Source organism: Hyperolius riggenbachi, chromosome 2 (assembly GCF_040937935.1).
Source record: "Hyperolius riggenbachi isolate aHypRig1 chromosome 2, aHypRig1.pri, whole genome shotgun sequence".
In the NCBI taxonomy this organism is placed as follows: domain Eukaryota; kingdom Metazoa; phylum Chordata; class Amphibia; order Anura; family Hyperoliidae; genus Hyperolius; species Hyperolius riggenbachi.
The window spans coordinates 275,108,601-275,129,202 of record NC_090647.1 but is presented as its reverse complement, the minus strand read 5'-3'; the positions used below and the strand labels follow the sequence as shown (position 1 = coordinate 275,129,202).

Genomic DNA, 20,602 nt, shown 5'->3' with positions numbered 1-20,602 from the left:
ACGACTGGAGAAACATTCACCACTGGGTATTGTTTCCATAGGTATGCAGCATTCAATTTTATCATGACCATTTATGTATTTTGTCATCTTATGTGGCAACAATTGTGAATGCTGAAAGGTGTTTTGTGAGTACCCCTAGGACTGACTAAGGCAGGGACACTTTTAGGCAGGCAGGGTCTGTTTTTGTGTACGTTTTCTGCACCAGGGAAACTGATTTAAAACGAGAACTCGTTAATCAATGGGCTAGTGGGCTAGTTTACACTTAATGCGTTTTTGCGCATGCAGGGAAAAAAAACTGACATCCTGTGGGAATTCTGCATGTTTAGTCAATTGTCTTATCAATTACATTAGCTGCTATGAAAAAACACCCACTTTTTTCTGCATACAAAAACACACATGGCGTGCAGAAAAGCCACAGCACAGAAAATTGAAAGACAAGTGTGTCCCCTGCCTCTTGAAAACTGAGGCAGGGGGCAGAAAGGACAGAAATAAGACGTAAACTTTTATCTTCAAACAAGTAGTTTATAATGTTTGTAAAGGTTAATGTGCTGACTGCATTTTTGGAATTTATAAGAACTTTCCTAAGAAAACTTTTATGCATTTTTAAACAGGAGCTACATCCTGATGAAATTGATACAGACTCTGCCTACATCCTTTTCTATGAGCAGCAAGGGGTGGACTATGCACAATTCCTGCCAAAGATTGATGGGAAAAAGATGGCAGACACTAGCAGCATGGATGAAGACTTTGAATCGGACTATAAGAAATATTGTGTGCTTCAATAACATAATTGTGCTTCCAGTACATTTGTCATATACATTGAATCAGAAAGTGGATAGCAGTGGTGGTGAAAGATGTGAAGAAGTCATTTATCAATCTAATCATACTAATGTTGAGGTCACCAATGCATGTAGGGCCATTCAACAGAAATAGACATTAGAGTAACATGACATTGTTTTTTAAATCTATTTCTTTACCAGTAAGATTGTTTTATATTAATTTTAACCCAGTTTTCTTTCTTCTGTTTACTCTTTTGAAAAGAATGCATAGGGACAACACAATTATCATTCGGTTTTGAGCAGCAAGGGTATGTCTTAAAACCATTTCAGAGTTGTATGGCGATAAGCAGTTGTTGTACTTTGTTCCCATTTCTATATTAGACCATTTGAAGTTGACATTCTTAATAACCAATGAGAAATTATGAATTTTGAGTGAACAAATTCATTGAAGCTGATTTCTGGTTATTTTAGAGTACAGCACATATTTTTCCCCTGGGGGTTTTATGCAAACCTGAATATGCTTTTAAGGTGGTAAATACCACGAGACGCATTTTATACTTCTCATCTGGAAATCTTTTTGTCTTGGAATTGTTTCCACATTTTCATAAAATGCCTTGTTGCAGAATCAAGCTATTTTTATTATATTACGTTTTTCAGTGATCTCCCAGAGAACAATATAGTGGACTTTCTGATTTACATACGGTGTGAACACAGATATTGGATTAAAAAGTAGTTACTGATCCTTGTGAAAGAGAGTGCATTTTATAGTATTGCAAATCCTTTTGAAAAGGTAAAGAAACTGCTCTATCCAATGTAGGGATAATTAACGATCATTCATTGCCACCATACCTTACAGGAATTGTACTCCGCTGTAAGCAGAAATTGCGTGGAAATTATCAAACAAACTGGAATTTAGTCCTTCACCTCTGTGTTGAATTCAATTTTAAGAATTCAATTGCTTTAGCAGGAAGTTTAGATCTGCATTATTTAATATGCCCATTGAAAGGTGAATAGATAAGAGTAGTGTAAAAAAATGTATTCTGACTGTACAAACCTCCTTAGCCATTTTGCCTCGTTTGAATACATGAAATAATGCAAATATAAGCTTACAGGTAGTGTCCACTTTCACATATTCCAACTTACAGCTAGTGTTCTCTTTCACATATTCCATTTTACAGGTAGTGTCCACTTTCACATATTCCAGATTATCCAGATATTAAAGTAAATATTTGCTGTAAAATAACGGTCCTCTGCCTGCATCGACATCACCATTTAGTAACTCAGGCTTTTATGCACCTTAAAGGAAATTTAAAGTTTCCAGTTACTTACTTGGGGTTTCTTCCCTCCCCCTGAAGTCCTACTGGTCACTCGCTGTCATTCCACACTGGTCCGTTCCTCTGCTTCCCACGTGTGAACGCTGACCCCGTGCCCCACACCTTCATTGTGCTCCTGTTGCTGGAGCGTTCTGTGCTTGTGCAGTAAGTAAATATTGCTAAGTCGCAGGATGTCCCTGGCCATGGGAGTGTGATTGAGGGGGACCGCACATGCCCAGGAGCCAGCGATTGGCCGAATCATTCAGTGTCCAGAGGGGGACAGAGGAGAAATGGAGCAGCGCGTAATCATGGTGAGGGACTAGAAGGACTTCAGGGGGCTGGAAGAAACCCAGGTAAGTAACTGGCCACTTTAAATTTTACTTAACATTGCCTTTAAGCACCCGATTGTAAACAGTAGGTCGATTTTGTCATATTTGCAGTATCCTGTTAACAAAGACCAACTGTTGTAGTGTATGTTTATGACATTATACCTAACTTCTAAATGCTGCAGGTGGAACTGAAATTTCAACCTGTAGTTGGGAAAAAGATCAAGTGAACTCTGCCACGTTACTACATTTGGGAGTAATAAGTCAAAGCAAATTCAGGGGGTTTGCATTTTATCTAGAGGAAAAGCTTCCATGCGCTAAATTACTTCCCAGTCATGCAATATGTTCAACTGAATGAACCTTCTCAAACCACATCAGATTGTCATCTGAGCTGCACAGAACAAACCTTACACTCAGAAAAGTGTGTACTACTGATAAATCCCCTCTCCCAGGGGATTCTGGAATGCCTGCTGTGAAGCGCAACTTGATTAAAGAAAACTTGGCTTTGGGCGTACACAGACTTTCTGTGCATATTGGTTTTGCTATTTCCTTAAATTTCATTTTTCGTTGTCCTTACAAACCTCTTCTGGTAGTGCTTTACTACTTAATGAATAGGGGCCCAGTATAAGTGTACAGTAATGAATGATATTGTACGGAGTTGGCCATCACTTAAGGCATAAGGTTTTTAATCCACATGGCTCCATATATAGGCTAACCTTAAGAGTCAAACAGTAAGATTTACAATTATTAATCTCCAGACTTTACACATGAATTGATATAGCATGTAGAGTCTGAAGAGGATGTTACTATAGTAAACTCTTACTTAGCTAACAAATGATGTCACCCTGATTTAAAACTTTCTGCCTAATGATGAACAGCAAAATTTTTACAGTGTTCCTTTTTTGAAATTGAATCTTAAAGCCCTTGTGTTCTGGAGTAAGCCTACCATGTAGACAACACATTTGATCACATTCAGCACTAGGGATAGTCAATGAGATGCAAACAATTTTGAGTTGGTGCAGCATTATGCAAATTTATGCAGCTTACATGAACCAATCAAATCCTGCGGAGGTAACATTTGATTGATCCATTTTTCAAGCTGCATAAATAAATACAATTTTCATAATCCAGCATCACCTTGAAATTATTTGCATCTAGTTGACCATCCCTATTCAGCACAACTAATGGACACACAATACAGGTGCAAGAGCTTCATCCATATGCCTATTGTGCTTCCCACCCCTTTATATTTTGTAGGACTTTCATAACTTCTGCTCGGATGATGTAGCTGTCAAATGAAGAATCTTAAAAGGCTTCATTTATTTTGATCTGCAATACGGTTATTTAGGCAGTTATTTAGGCATTTTTTTCTTGCAAAGTTCTGCATGTTTTTCTTAGGCAACATGCATCAGCTTAGCATTTGCTTAGGCTTAACCTATCTATGCCACATTATTTATGGTCACGCACAAATGCAAATAATGCCAGCTTGCATGCTTTAGCAGTGTGGAACAGGGCCAGTCAAACTGCAGGTAGTGCATTTATTAGGCTCCAAGGCCATACTCCAAATTGCATAAAATCTACATGGAGGCTGGAGTTATTTGCATTTAGCTGACCCATATTGAAGTTCAAGTATGCCATTGATTCTTTATAATGGCCAATATCTGGTTCTCAGGAAAGTTGACAAAGACCCTGCAAAGCACTTTGGCAAGCGTTCATGTACACATAAAAACATTATATTTTTATGTAATGAAAGTTGTCATCCTGTAAAATTTAAATGTAAGCATTTTGGTAATTAAGTCAAGTTTCCATTCTGGATAAAAGTTATACGTGCCTCGAATGAATTCAAGTGTAACTCCCCTTTTATTATAATGTTTATTTAACATCATCATTATAGAAGATAATTTGTAAATTTCATAAGACTTTATTTTCCATTTTAATTTACAGCCAGCTATGATTTTCTAGCATTGCCAGGAAGTTAATTTTCATTTATTTGCAAGTGTGCTACACAGAACACCATCTTCCTGCATATATTAAGTATAGGAACGGGAGGTGCGCATCTGAAGTAATGTTAAAATTCCAAGTTTCATTTAAACCATGCATGGATCATGTGCAGACACTTCCTTTTACCATTTCCTCCCTGAATTTGGTCAGATACCATATCAAACTCTCTGTAGCAGATGGACGCACCTGTAGTACACTCGATTAAAAACTTTGCTGTGTGTGAAGCTGCCCTACACTGATGAGTTTTCTCTTCCATGGGAGTAGAGTTGCACTTTATTTCCTGCCAAGCTACTTAATGTATACTATCCCTTATTTATTATTCAAGTATTCTACAAACTGTAGCCATGTAGAAGGACATGGTATCTAGGGCACTTTATATAGCTTCTAAATACACCTATTCATTTTCTGAATTAGGAAATTGTCACCTAAAATTTGACTTATTGCAGCAAGCAGTGGACCCGTATCTCTCCTGCTTTCGTTTTTGTAAATCTTAATGTATAGAACAAGCTGATTTTTCTGGAATTGTGTTCACACATACTTTGTAACGTTTGCTGGTCTCTTGTAATGGAATGATTGCACATATGTGAGTCAGAAGACCATTAAATGTGCACATTTTGGTGAATCTGGTTAGCAGGGAATCTGTATGGTATAATAATATATTTAAAGATGGTGCCATTCAGCCTGGGGGCAATGAAGACATGCCACAGTTAATAATGTCATACATGATCTAGTAAAAAAACTAATGCAGCATATTATTGTGGCATGTTTATATTATCATCTCTTTTGTTACCTTAATAAAGTGAATAACCTATTCATGACCTATCCATTGTCAGCAATGCAGTCATTATGGACTGCCCAGTAAACAAGGAATTTTCAGTTAAGCACACAGGTAAGCACAATATATAGTAAATAACTTTAGACCTTTTTTGCATCTAATTACAGTATTTCTCCCTCCGTGTACTAAGTGGTGAGCAAAGCTAAACTGTTGGTTATATTTTCATTCAGCAATACAATGTATTGCCATACAACCCACAAAGTTTAGTTTTACATTGGCAAGTAAACATTTCTTGTAGTAGGCTAGCTTCAATTATTTTATTTTTTATATTTGTGCCTCCAAACCAGTTCCTGATTATTTGATTATGAAATGCCAATGCCTACTTTATTTATTGCCATATTTTGTAAATCAGTTCTGAAAATGAACCTGTCAGAGAATGGGTGTTACCAAGACTGAGCTGAGGCTCTCATCTGGTGCTGAAAGCTACCAATGCATGAGTCTGAGTAGCTGTGTTGCTTTCAGGACAAGTACATCCATTGTTCTAGCTGCTCCGCAGATGTACTTTGCCTCATAGCTAGTCCTGCATCTCATAATTGCAGTGCAGATGGGTACTCTATATCAGTGTTAGGTGTATATTGCATGATCTTTCAGTTGTAACTGTAGTATCCAGTGTTAAGAAAAAGATTTGGTCTCCTCCATCTTTTTCGGCGCTGCGTGACTTGTAACAATACTTGAGCTTTTTATTTAGTGCACTTCCACTGTCTTTTCTGACTGTTTTTAGCCATTTCTGTATACAAGCAAGGAGTCCTACCACCGGTAGTGTATTTCTCATTGTCATACATCTTTATGCAGTTCAATTTGGGAGATAAGGCTATGATATATTGGAGTACTGCTGACCAGAAGGATGGTAATGGAGGTCCTAAAACCAGAGAACAAACAGTCCTTACTGTGGTGCTCATTAAGGCTTTGTGTTCATAGATTGTTTACAGCACTGACTGTGTCAGTGCATGTAAAGACAGCACTTTTGTATGCAGTTTAACAGTTTCATTTCTGAACTTGGTGTAGTGGTTAGGTTTGATACAAAAAAAATCCTCTTAATTACTTCATTAGCTTACTGCACTGGCAGATAAGTGTGTGTAAATGTAATTAAATTGACAGGAGATATAGAGGTCTTTCCTGTAATGCAACACTTTTCATAGAAGTAGGAAGTGCAGTTAATATCAGCTACTTAAAAAAAAAAATCTGCACTTTGGGCGCATCTAAATTTAATAGCTTCTTTGTAAGTAATATTCATTTTAAGGGACTTAAAGCCTGAAGTAAATTTTAAACACAAAACAGATATGCCTCAGGTAGCGATATTAACCATCTCCTTTAGGGTAGAAGCCAAACGTTCTCCATTCTGGAAAGGATGGAGTTTTATTTAAAAATTGCCACTTAGAAGCTGTTTAGTATGGCTGATCAGTGGCGTGTTTAATGTTAGGCCCAGTGCACACCAAAACTGCTAGCAGATCCTCAAAACGCTAGCGGTTTTTGAAGCAGATTTCAGAGCGATTCTAGGCATGTTTAGAGAGGTTTTCTAAACATGCCTAGCGTTTTTGGGAGTGTTTTTGTGTAGCAGATTACAAATACTGTTACAGTAAAAGCTGTTACTGAACAGCTTCTGTAACAAAAACGCCTGGAAAACCGCTCTGATCTAGCGTTTTCCACAGCGGTTTGCATTTTTCCTATACTTTTCATTGAGGCAGAAACGATTCTGCAAACCGCAAATGTGCAGCAGGAAACACGTTTGCGGTTTGCTAAAAAGCTCAAACCATCCCATTGAAATACATTAGCCAAGCGTTTTCACTGGCGGATCACTCCTAAAACCGCTCGGTGTGCACTGGGCCTCAGTGAAATCTACTTAAGGATTTCTTCAAACCTTTACACACGCTGTAACAACATGTATTGTCAATGGAGAGGGCAGGCGGGGCAGTGCATGAGTGAGCAGCTTCTGGTGGCCAGGTAAGTATGAATGTCACTGGCTTCCTAGTTGTTTAGTGAACCGGCAGGACAGATTACTAAGCACATCAAGATTGTTCTCATACTAAATCTTTTCAAGGGCGCAAGTACAGAATTATAATTATTGATCAGGGAGTAAATTGAGGCCAATATAAAATTTCAAGATCTGTTCACCATCCTCTAAGGATGCTGCATTTATTTGTGATTAAAATTGGACGTGGTTTAAAACTGCTTCTGCCAATTTCTCTGGAAAGTTTTGCCATTTCCAGACAGGCTTCTGTTTTGCTGCAGTGCAGTAAAGATAAGATGGCTTGCTGAGAACTTGAGAGATCTTGCTGTTAGAGACTTCTGTACAGCAACAATAAAGTGGCACTCTTCTCCTCACTAAAATTTCCTACTCCGATTTGCTGCAGGTAGAGAGTGTTTACAAAAAATGCATTTTACTACTTGTATTAGTAAAATAGATATTTAAAACTTTTAGTGCTAAACTGTAAAATAAATGAACTGATAAATATTGAATTGTTCATTGTAGGTGACTTGTGATTATATGAATTCTCCAGAAATGTAGACTGTTGCTTATATAAAGACATGGCTAAACCTTCTGTATTCCCAGTGAAAAGCAGTGAATTTTGCAGCACTGAATATCAGGTCATGTATATGCCAGTACTGTAACATCCTGGAAGGTGTTCTATGGCAGGGCAGTCAATTAGTTACTGTGATCATTTGATCATTTAGAAAGGTAAGGATAATCGAAGAAGAAAAGGTATAAACTGCTGTCTTGTTTATGAAGTTTGCCTTTAAAGTGCTTCCTCAGTTTTTGTACAGGAAAATATTTACCTAAAAATCTAAAACAACTTTATATTTGAAACACAAACTTTTTCATTCTTTTCCAGTAGCACAGTTATCGCTTCTAGTTATACGTTTGTGTAAATGTGCATTTGTCTGTAACACATGGAGCTCTGTGGACAGGAGTTAGTGGGACTGTTTCCAGTAAAATCATCCTGAGTGAAGAATTACGGGTTAATTTTGTTGATCTCATGACTTTTTTTTTTCTTTTTGTTTTTGCATCTGTTTTGTGTCATACCCATTATCCATTGCCTGGATGTGCCAGTACCCAAACACAACAAAATTTGTTCCTTTACGTTTTTTCATTTAAAATGTGAATAAATCGCAGTGTATCAATTTATGAACAAACAATGACTGGGGGGGGAGTAGTCTTTGTTGAAATAATGACTTAATCATATTATTTATGTTGGTAGCACTTTTATGTTTTTTTAATCTTATTTGTCTTATATTTTGGTTGTAATTATTTTTAAATTATAAAAGCTCAAATTAGCAGGATGTTTATTAAATTAACTGTTAACAATGTTCACTTTGTAAATTCTTGTATAAAATATTGACAATGCACTGACTTTAGAAAGATTTTTATGTACATATGCGCTCTGTAAATAATATAGTGTTGATGTTATTGAAATATGAGATGTATAAAAAAAAGTATTGGTAATTGTACATGGAGTGACCTTGTTTATCTGTAACTATTATCCCAACAAATTAAAAGCTGTGGATGCAGAGGTTATTTTCTGTAGACTGAAGTTTTTGTGTTGTGCTTATTTTATGCATGTTTGAATATTAATTTTATTTTCCTTATGATGTGCTATTATTGTTCTTCTAAAAGGTAATCAGTCCTTAGATTGATTTTAGCACTTAAAGGATACCACAACTGAAATGTGACATAATGAGATAGACATGTGTATGTACAGTACCTAGCACACAAATAACTATGCTGTGTTTCTTTTTTTCTTTCTCTGCCTGAAAGAGTTAAATATCAGGTATGTAAGTGGCTGACTCAGTCCTGACTCAGACAGGAAGTGACTACAGTGTGACCCTCACTGATAAGAAATTCCAACTATAAAACACTTTCCTAGCAGAAAATGGCTTCTGAGAGCAAGAAAGAGGTAAAAAGGGGGAATTTCTTATCAGTGAGGGTCACACTGTAGTCACTTCCTGTCTGAGTCAGGACTGAGTCAGCCACTTACATACCTGATATTTAACTCTTTCAGGCAGAGAAAGAATAAAAGGAACACAGCATAGTTATCTGTGTACTAGGCACTGTACATACACATGTCTATCTCATTATGTCACATTTCAGTTGTGGTATCCTTTAATATTGATAGCAAATGTTTAACTGAAATCCACTTCAAATTACAATCAGACTTTGTCTAACTGGACGAAAAAAATTGAACTTGTAATTAATGGTTACTACATTTGCTGCCGTGATATCACATGGCTGTCACTTCAAAACTTGATGGGTACTAAGCCTATCTAGGGCAGTAGGTGGTCCCATAAGAGCCAAGCATAGCAATTCTAGTCAAAGACCAGCATCATGCAGGTTTATAACATTCAGGAAAACCCACCCTCTTTCAAGCCTGAAGCCTATGCTGGGGCTGTTTTGTTTATTGCATTCAGTAAGCCTCCTCCTAGATTGCATCAATTCAATCAAGTGCAAGAGAACTGTGAACACGTGATCCATAATTACCATTTTTTGAGGGGGACTATTAGACACTTTAATATATGACTGACCTAGATTTTTAGAGGGTAAAAATCAGGGGAAGAAAAATATTCTAAACCTGGTGCATCTATAGTGGGGGAGTGTCTTATGGACCTTTTCCTCCCAATCTGATTGATGAGATAAACTACACTGCTCCGCTACACGCTGCCCCCACCCTCAGCTATTCTGAACCCAGCTACATTAAACTACAAGTGCAGCTTTTGTTTAAAAAAGAAAAATAAAGTGTGGCAGGAGCAGTCATTACCTATCCAGCTGAGTCCTTCAACTGCTCCTCCGACACAGCACCAGCGAGCTCCGAGCCCCATCTTCTCTTTTTTTTGTCCTGTCTTCTTGTTAATAATGCAGCCAGCGGGAGTCCTCTGCTTTTGGCTTTTGCAGTGTAACATAATCAAACACTGCATCGGCACGCTCAGAGTCCCATCTTCTGGCACTTCTTGAATGTTACAATTGGCTCCGATATTTCGGTGGGCAGGACCTAGAAGTCCCATCTTTGCCAATGCCTATCCACTGCAGGGCTTGCAGCCAATCAAGGAGGAGAGTTGCCTGTCAATATAGCCGCTTGGGTCAAGCAGTTGAGACTCGGAGCATGCAGATGCAGTGTTTGATCATGTTACACTGCACCGGCTGTGGCAGTATTAACAGGAAGACAGGACGGAAGAAAGAAGACTGGGCGCGCTGGTGCTGTATTGGAGGAGGATCAGATGGAGCGATACCGTACATTACGAAAATAAGATGCACTTCTCACCATTTTTGTGGGGGAGAAAAAGTGCGTCTTCTATTCTTAAAAAATACAGTGATCATTTTGTTTGTGGCTACTTGTTTTAAAACTCAAATGGTTTCCAAAAGAATAGGTTTATAAAATGTTTTTATTACACTTAGGTTTTAGTGTTTATTTATTGTAGTGGTCATGAAAAATCTTAATCAGTGAATCAGAGGTAATTCATTACGGTACGTGCAGTTTCCCAAGCAAACTACAGCAGACAATACAATTTCAGCTGAAATACAGCAAACTAACCATTTCCACCACAAGAGGGTGCAGCAGTCCTTATTATCTCTTTGAAGAGTGTAAAATAAGAACAAATGAATTATGGTGTTTTATGTTGGCTTAAAAGACAATAAAAACTATGCAATGAAGCTTATCTAGAAAATTGTCCATTGTGGATGCTATACACAGCTTTTTCCTAAGCCTGTCCTGCAGTTCCTATAAACAGTGCATGTTTTGTAGGTAACTTTGTTTATGTGGGGTAATTAGTGTCTTAATCATTTGAGTTAACCATCTTTGTGGATATTGCCAAAAAATGCTTTTGGTGGATTGGCTAACTCTGCTGCAGAATAACAACAAAATTATCTGATTTTCAATCTGAAATTATAATATTCATTAACGTGTGACTGCTGCCTGTAGATGAGTTTGTTTTTATGTATTTTTATTTAAAATGTACAGATCTCAACTTTGTACCTACATCATTTGTTTTCACCTTTTAGGCCTCTTTCACAGTGCGACGCTAAAGTTGCATGTTATAAAATATTTTTACGCAGAGTAACGCACAGCAATGCAAAGTCTGTGCGACATTCACAGTGCACATGTTAGGTTAGTGTGTAACGTGTAGCATTATTAGAAAGTGCTGCATGCTGTGCGTTTAGCAATGAATCTGCTGCGTTACTTGTGGTGCACATGCTCAGAAATATTTTTTTCTTTTTTAAAATGTTCCGCATGCGCCTTTTCATTCCATAGTAAATACATTTTATAATGTGCGACTTTAATGTCGTACTGTGAAAGTGTATATGCGTTGCGTTATGGCCGCGTTGTGCGACCTAAACGTCGCATCAAACGCAATGTCCTACTGTGAAAAAGTGAATTGAATAAGGGCCAAAAACTTTAAGGCTACTTTCACAGTAGCCTTAAAGTTTTTGGCCCTTATTCAATTCACTTTTTCTCCTACGAGATAATTTTTCATCTTCAGTTTAAAATAACTTTTCAGCACTCTGCAATTGAAGAAGTACCAAAAAAGTAGTGAAAAGGTATTCAAATATTTCCTGAGTATTTTCTTGCTTGATGGTGGCTTAAAGGTATTTTATTGATAAGATGTATAAATGTTACGGCCAGAACCCGAAGTCTGGCCACTTCGGGTTCTGGCCGGTCAAAACACAAAGTGGCCATGTGCCTGCGGCGAATGTTAGAAATAAAAAGATTCCCGTCCGCATAAATGCATTTGGTGGCCATTGACCATCTCGCTGCGGCCAAATGTATCCAGTGGGGGGGGGGGGGGGGGTGATTTAATTATTTCCTCTTGCGGCAATGTTATCAGCTGAAGCCGCCTCTTTGGCTCTGCCTCCTCCCCCTGCCCCTCTCCTATGCAACTTTGGCAGCCGGGGGACACGTGTGTCCCCCAGTGCCGTTCGTAGCTGCAGGGAAGCAGAGCGGGAAGGCTGCAGTCATCGCTTCTGCCAGCACCCGCTCTGCAGGAACGAACTGCAGGATTCCCTGGCGCACGTGTGTCCCCCAGTGCCGTTCGTAGCGGCAGGAAAGCAGAGCGGGAAGGCTGCAGTCATCGCTTCTGCCAGCACCCGCTCTGCAGGAACGAACTGCAGGATTCCCTGGCGCTACGAATGACTCTGGGGGACACGCGTGTCCCCTGCTGCCAAAATTGCATGGGGCAGGGGGAGGAGGCAGAGCCAAAGAGGCGACTTCATTTCACATTGCTGCAAGATTAATTAATTCAATTACCTCCCCCCCCCCCCCCCGTTGGATACATTTGGCTGCAGCGAGACGGCCACCAAATGCATTTATGCGGACGGGAATCTTTTTATTTCTAACATTGGCCGCAGGGGCACGGCCACTTCACGTTTTGACCGGCCAGAACCGTAAGTGGCCAAACTTCGAGTTCTGGCCGTAACATAAATAACACTTTGGAGAAAACTTAAGGTGGCCATACATCAGGCAACTTGGTGCCTGATTGACCATCGGATTTGATTATTATAATCGAATCAGCATCCATACATGCGACCCATACGTGGGCGCGTTACTCTGGGAACAACGTGGTGTGCGTGTATAGACCGAGGAGCCAGGGGCAGACATGGACAGGTAATGTATTCTACTTGCATAACAAATGCATTGCACTGTCCATGTTGATTCCTGCGGATTTTAGAAAGGAAAAGCAGAGAATCCTACTCTAGACCATTTCCATCTTTGTTACCTTTGACTTCCTGACATTTCCTTCCTCACTCTTTTTTTCTCCTATTGCTAAGTGTGTATTCGTTACCTGCCCGCCTCCCAGAGTTTTAAGACACTCCCACTGACATCTATACTAGGAAGTGCATTGTCTTATGTCATTAGAAGGAGGGGGAAATAAAGGGAAGAGGAGGAATATTTTATTGATTAAAAGACCCCCCCAGTTTGCAACTGTTTGGCAATGGCAATTAAAGGGTCAGTGCTCCTAAGGCATTTGTGATCACTCCAAACCATAACGGCAGAAAAGGTTTTGAATGCAGGATTAGCATCTTTATAACTTAATTGCTGTTGAAATTTGATTTTTATGGTGACAATCCTGCTTCAAGAAATCATTAAATAGTACATATATCCTTCTAACACTGTTGTAAAATAGGAGGCGATTCTCAGACAGTGCAGTGTGTGACGGAAATCGCTGTTGCTGAGGTAACCAATACATCTGCTGTATTGATACCAGAAGGCTCTTGACTGAGGAATTCAGAGTGGGGGAGGAGCACTTCACAAATTATGCCTAGCCTGCACTGTATGTACAATGCTATTAAAGAGAACCCGAGGCAGCATACTGGAATCCTAATAGAACCCAGAGGCATGGCATGTGTACAATGACATGGCCCTGGGTTACTGTATCGCTGCTGCCAGCCCCCCTGCGCTGCACTGCACCCCCTTAAAAGATCGCCAATCTGTCGCTAGCCTGCTTTATTTATGTGAGGCGTGTTAATCAGCCTGGGTCGCAGCCTGGCTTCCTATTAGAGGAAGCTAGAAGAGACAGAGTGGTGGGGGGAGAGTATCATCGAGGGGGACATGCTACGATACGAGGCTGATTGACAGCTAAGCGGTGATACATTGTCCCAGAGACATGTCATTGTGCACATGACATGCCTCTGGGTCCTATTAGGATTATGCCGCCTTGGGTTCTCTTTAAGCACTTCTTAATCTGCGACAATTTAGGGATGGATTTGCATTTTTCTGTAGTGCAAACTCAAACTAAACTGCCGCTAATGGGCAGGATTTAAGAAGCTTTTCATTATCGTGCAGAACAGTCTCCCTTCCCTGCTGGTTAGAACTGTTTAAGAAGAAAAAAATGATGGTAATGCTTTGAGAAATCTGGCCCTGAGTTTTGTAACTGCAGCACCTCAGTGCAAATGTCATGAGAAAACAGATCATCATTGGGATGCTGCTTTGTTAAAGAATGACATTTATTTGGAACAGAACTACAGATAAGGGAAGGTAGCCAAGGTATAAGCTGTCCATCCATTTACACCTCCCTTGGCCTCAGAGATGGTTCTTGGGATCACAAGCATGCTTCCTTTCTCAGGTTGCCGTCATATCCAGGCAACATCTTTTTTTTTTTTTTTTTCTTCAATTAGGAACTGAACACACTAACAGACTTCTCTCAGCTTTTCAGAAACGCATCGTTAGACTTGCATGCCTTCCTGAAAAGCAGACAGGGGTTTGTTCAGGCCCTTGAGATAACCGAGAACCCAATGTCCATATGACACACTGTAACCTTTATTGGCCAGAGGGAGTGTGAGCATGCAGATATATCTAATACATCTACCCTAAGGCACATATCAATTAGTACTTATTTAGGAAGTGCAGGACACCACAGTGGCCAGTGAAATGAATATGCAGTACAAAGTTGTTAGAACACAGTGCCAGAGGGGGGAAATTGAAGAACTGTGTGCTACAGTGGAGTGGTTATTGCAGGAAGCCCAAAGTATTGGAGAAATCTATGTTGTGAGTAAACTTTTCTATGGAACCTAGAAATAAACTGCTTGATCTGGTGATAAACTGGGATCTGTCAAAATAAGCTGGGTACTAAGCTGCTAGGTTCACAGAGAAAAATGATGAGTGAATTGATTCAATGGACCTGCTGATTTACAGGTAAGGTTATTTTGATTATCTAGCATCCAATGATTAATATTCCTGCTGCTGGATCCTGGTCAATAGGGTCAGATAGACTCTTGGTGAGCGACTCACTTTTTAGGTTAGATTGCAACTCCAAAGGCTCATGTGCTGTTGCCCCCAGGAAGTTTCATGTCTTGATCAACAGTTTGAGGCTGAGGTCTGCATTCTTTTGGTATAAGGAAAGTGGTAAAGCACAGTACATTAAAGAACAGCCTGCAGAAGGCAGGGTAGGAGAACAATGTCTGTGGATGAGATGATCCACCAGGCTGATTTCTCAACAATGAATCAGGAGCCACTATGTACACACTAGGTTCTTATCAGCACACATCTAGCATGCGTGCAAGGTTTAATTACTTACTGTAATGATCTGAATGCTACCTAACTGGCTGACACAAATGAGTAGGGCATACCATAGGCCTTTTTTTTTTTTCCATTTTGATCCTTTGTGGTACTTTTTTTTTTTTTCCTCCTCTCCAAGCAACACCGGGAGCCTGATCTGGTGTAGTATCGTCAGGTAGCAGAGGTGGAATATGTTAACTATGAAGGTATACTCATTGCTATGAGGCAACCACGATGCGCTTGTGAGAAAGTACTGTCCCCACTTGGCCTTGTGATGGTAGTAGCTTCGAAAAGGTACATCCTCGAGCCGAGGGTATGTCCCCTAAACATAGGTTTTAAAGCACAACGTCTATTGGGTAGGAGGCTTCCAAAAAACACAATAAAAATCCACAGGACTTACATCCTTGTCCACGTCACAGACAGACTAGGTGGTATAAGAGAACATAACCTTATCTCCCTATTAAATAGGAAGATTAAGATTCGAGCAAGGGTGTATTGAAAAAAAAATGGCACTTTTGTGCACTTTAGAGAGAGCGCTCGGAGCGGATTTTTCTTCTACATTAGGCACAAAAACTGACCTGATGAAGCAGTATTGTCTGTGAAATGCTGTCACTTCTACCCTGTGTCCTGCATCGATAACGTCCGCCTGTACGCATCACCTCTCACCTGTCCTGCTGCCGCTCAGTCCGTCTATATTCAGCTCAGAGGCCAGCAGAAGCATGGGTCTCTCCATAGACTGTATTAGGCCTGTTCTCCCTAGCAACAGAGAGAATTTTAATTGCCGAGGATTCCCATGCTTATGCCAGTCACTGGGCTATGTATGAGGGACCGATCGACAGCAGGACACAAGTATTATGTCATGGTAGCGATTGAAACGGGTGATTTTGCAAGTTTGGCCTTCCGCTTGTGTTGCAAAGCAAGCAAATCCTGTTTTGTTATTTTTTTTGTTTTTGTTTAAAAATCCTATTTTTAACATAGAATTGGCTTTCTGCGCTAAGCGGAGCACAAAAAAATATCCCAGGTGGGTACGTTTTTTAAGCAAGTGTAAACCGGCCCTAATTGCCTGCAGGATTGTGGTCTGCTGTATGATTTTACTGTAAAAAAAAAACTGCCATTGGTCCTTTATCATAGTCACACCACGCCCCTGTGGAACACGGGGGCTGGGAGTGGCTATGATAAAGGACCAATGGCAGTTTTTTTTTCCCTTAGTCTCCTAGATTTCTTGGAATTCTGAAAATAGAATTCATAGTTTTAGGGAGGCTCCATTAGTTTGAAGGTGGCCACACAAAAATACAATAAAACGATCCAATTTGATAAATAAGATCGATTGTACTAGAAAATCTCAAGATTTTTTTCATTCATTTGCAAAAACTGATCGAATTTCCCGTTTTTATTTAATAAAAGATTGGGAGTGTTGGATTATTCTGATCAATTTATATGAATAGAACAAAAAGCATCCGGGCACCAGCAGCAGCAATGATGCTTAGTAAACCTTTATTCCATCCCCATACCGCATGACATACAAGTGCAATGCCTAACGTCGTTTCACAGGATAAACCTGCTTCCTCAGAGGCAACCAATAACACAGTGGCACAAAACACAGCATACTTAAATATAATACAATAAATTACATGGGCTTACCACACCTCTTGCAACCGCCCCACCGCCGAGCGTGCGGGTGTGTCGCCGCACCGCCCCGAGCTACTGGCTCTGTGAGTAGTTCAATGAATCACTTCCGGGAGGATCGATCAGGCACTTCCCTGATTGGTGGTTGGGACGTCACATGACTATCCCATCACTTCCGCCCAGACAGATTTGCCAGTAGTATCGGTATAAGGGGGTGTGCCGGCGTCTAGTTTCCTAGGCAACCGGAGAAGAAGCGTGGCGTGCCTGCAGATAATAAACACAAAACATAGAACATCACATTAAAACCTTTTAGCATAAAAATCATTCTATAAAATACAACATCACTTATATATAGTATATAATCGCTATAACAGTCGCATATATTCTCTATAGTATAGTGTAGATATCGTTAGCAGAAGCCAGAGTAAGATAAAGGACAAGTATCTCATTAAATCTCTTGGGGATGCTGAACCATAACAGTATTCAGCAACTACCCTAGATAGAGATCCTTCTCCATCCAGTAGTACCTCAGAAACCCAAGGTTGATACTCCCAATGAGATTTTAGATGTCAGTGAAGCACATCAATGTGCTTCACTCGTATCAAAAATTAAGGAAAAGGAGCGAACAAAGTTAATAGGATGGAACAGAGACAGCATAAAAACAGGTATATATATACATTTGGCAGATATCAGTTATAAATTTAGTGTTTATCCAAAAAGCACCATAATTCATTCCTCTCATTGAGACCCAAATTACCACATGCATTAGTGCGAGAGATCAATTTGGCTTCCTCCTTACGGAGGCATTGCTCGCGATTACCCCCTCTATGTGGGGTTTCCACTAGTTTAAGACCACAAAAACGTAGGCAATCAGCATTTCCATTATGATTGTCTCTTACATGGGCAATAAGTCTCCCTGCCCCTTTGCCTGTCTCTATGGATTTATAATGCTCCTGAAAACGTTGCTTAATGGGTCTTGTTGTTTCACCAATGTAAAACCTTCCACATGGGCAGATAATTGCATAAACCGCAAACTTAGACCCACAGTGGATATAGTCCTTGAAGATAATCCTATAGCCCCCCAGCGTGACAGATTTTCCTGGAATCATTTGGTGACAATGGGTACAATTGTGACAGCGAAAGTTACCAGAGGGCCTCATAGCCGTCAGCCAGTCCGGATCTTTATTTGTGCTGAATTCGCTATTCACTACCCAGTCACCAATTGTACGAGCCCTCCTAAAGGTAACCAATGGACGCTCGCTTAAATAGGGTTCCAGATCTGGGCTCCCCTTTAATCTATTCCAATTTTTGTTTATTGCCTCTTTAATTTTAGAGGCCATTGGACTGAAATTAAAGATAAAAGGGACCTTGTTTTTAGGATTTTCAGTCGGGGACCTTAATTTCCTTTTCTTTTTTAACAAATCACATCTCCTTTTGTCATCAGCTCTGTTCTTGGCTGTGTGGGAGTCACAGTATGTTTATTCATCTGATAATCCCTATTGCCACGCCATAAAAAGTTGGCATCGCTACATGGATGATGTGGTTATGATATGGACTGGGGGAGAAACCATGTTCTTGGAGTTTGTACAATGGCTGAATACCAACGATCTCAATATGAGATTTACGGGAGTCTGGGGTGGCCAAAAATTGGAATTCCTGGACCTAGTGATTTATGTGGAAGGGGATAGACTGTTATCTATGGGTCACCGAAAGGCAACAGCAACAAATGCCCTGCTGGCTTATTCGAGCTATCATCCCCAGCATGTTTTGGATGGCATACCATATAGCCAATTCCTAAGACTAAAAAGGAACAATAGTAAACAGACAGACTTCCTGGAACAAAGCAAGGAACTGGCAAGAAGGTTTTTAGCTCGGGGATATCCATCCAAACTATTGATTGAAGCCTTTAACAGAGCTGATGACAAAAGGAGATGTGATTTGTTAAAAAAGAAAAGGAAATTAAGGTCCCCGACTGAAAATCCTAAAAACAAGGTCCCTTTTATCTTTAATTTCAGTCCAATGGCCTCTAAAATTAAAGAGGCAATAAACAAAAATTGGAATAGATTAAAGGGGAGCCCAGATCTGGAACCCTATTTAAGCGAGCGTCCATTGGTTACCTTTAGGAGGGCTCGTACAATTGGTGACTGGGTAGTGAATAGCGAATTCAGCACAAATAAAGATCCGGACTGGCTGACGGCTATGAGGCCCTCTGGTAACTTTCGCTGTCACAATTGTACCCATTGTCACCAAATGATTCCAGGAAAATCTGTCACGCTGGGGGGCTATAGGATTATCTTCAAGGACTATATCCACTGTGGGTCTAAGTTTGCGGTTTATGCAATTATCTGCCCATGTGGAAGGTTTTACATTGGTGAAACAACAAGACCCATTAAGCAACGTTTTCAGGAGCATTATAAATCCATAGAGACAGGCAAAGGGGCAGGGAGACTTATTGCCCATGTAAGAGACAATCATAATGGAAATGCTGATTGCCTACGTTTTTGTGGTCTTAAACTAGTGGAAACCCCACATAGAGGGGGTAATCGCGAGCAATGCCTCCGTAAGGAGGAAGCCAAATTGATCTCTCGCACTAATGCATGTGGTAATTTGGGTCTCAATGAGAGGAATGAATTATGGTGCTTTTTGGATAAACACTAAATTTATAACTGATATCTGCCAAATGTATATATATACCTGTTTTTATGCTGTCTCTGTTCCATCCTATTAACTTTGTTCGCTCCTTTTCCTTAATTTTTGATACGAGTGAAGCACATTGATGTGCTTCACTGACATCTAAAATCTCATTGGGAGTATCAACCTTGGGTTTCTGAGGTACTACTGGATGGAGAAGGATCTCTATCTAGGGTAGTTGCTGAATACTGTTATGGTTCAGCATCCCCAAGAGATTTAATGAGATACTTGTCCTTTATCTTACTCTGGCTTCTGCTAACGATATCTACACTATACTATAGAGAATATATGCGACTGTTATAGCGATTATATACTATATATAAGTGATGTTGTATTTTATAGAATGATTTTTATGCTAAAAGGTTTTAATGTGATGTTCTATGTTTTGTGTTTATTATCTGCAGGCACGCCACGCTTCTTCTCCGGTTGCCTAGGAAACTAGACGCCGGCACACACCCTTATACCGATACTACTGGCAAATCTGTCTGGGCGGAAGTGATGGGATAGTCATGTGACGTCCCAACCACCAATCAGGGAAGTGCCTGATCGATCCTCCCGGAAGTGATTCATTGAACTACTCACAGAGCCAGTAGCTCGGGGCGGTGCGGCGACACACCCGCACGCTCGGCGGTGGGGCGGTTGCAAGAGGTGTGGTAAGCCCATGTAATTTATTGTATTATATTTAAGTATGCTGTGTTTTGTGCCACTGTGTTATTGGTTGCCTCTGAGGAAGCAGGTTTATCCTGTGAAACGACGTTAGGCATTGCACTTGTATGTCATGCGGTATGGGGATGGAATAAAGGTTTACTAAGCATCATTGCTGCTGCTGGTGCCCGGATGCTTTTTGTTCTATTCCTGTGGATTATAGTCTCATTTGTCTGGAGGCACAGCTAGAGTGACCTGCTACCCCCTGCCTGTCTACAGTCTGCAAGCATCTTGTGCCAATCAACTCTTTCTTCTTTTTATTGATCAATTTATATGAAGATTGAACGGTGTAGGATAGATTGACAATCTCTTGATGTATAGACTTAAGCAATTTTTTCATTCTTTT

The 20,602-nt window shown here is 40.1% G+C and overlaps 1 protein-coding gene across 4 annotated transcripts in view; it reads left to right on the top strand.

The window, feature by feature from the left end:
* USP32 (ubiquitin specific peptidase 32) overlaps positions 1 to 8,784 on the top strand; it is a 244,139-nt gene extending 235,355 nt beyond the window's left edge. For 3 of the 4 annotated variants that reach the window (XM_068268724.1, XM_068268723.1, XM_068268725.1), the window contains one exon: positions 612 to 8,784. In XM_068268724.1, coding sequence (XP_068124825.1) covers positions 612 to 785 — 174 coding nt within the window. In that variant the 3' untranslated portion in view covers positions 786 to 8,784. The remainder of the gene's footprint in view (positions 1 to 611) is intronic. The other variant, XR_011026247.1, reaches the window with a different exon arrangement.
* The last annotated feature ends 11,818 nt before the right edge of the window (positions 8,785 to 20,602 follow it).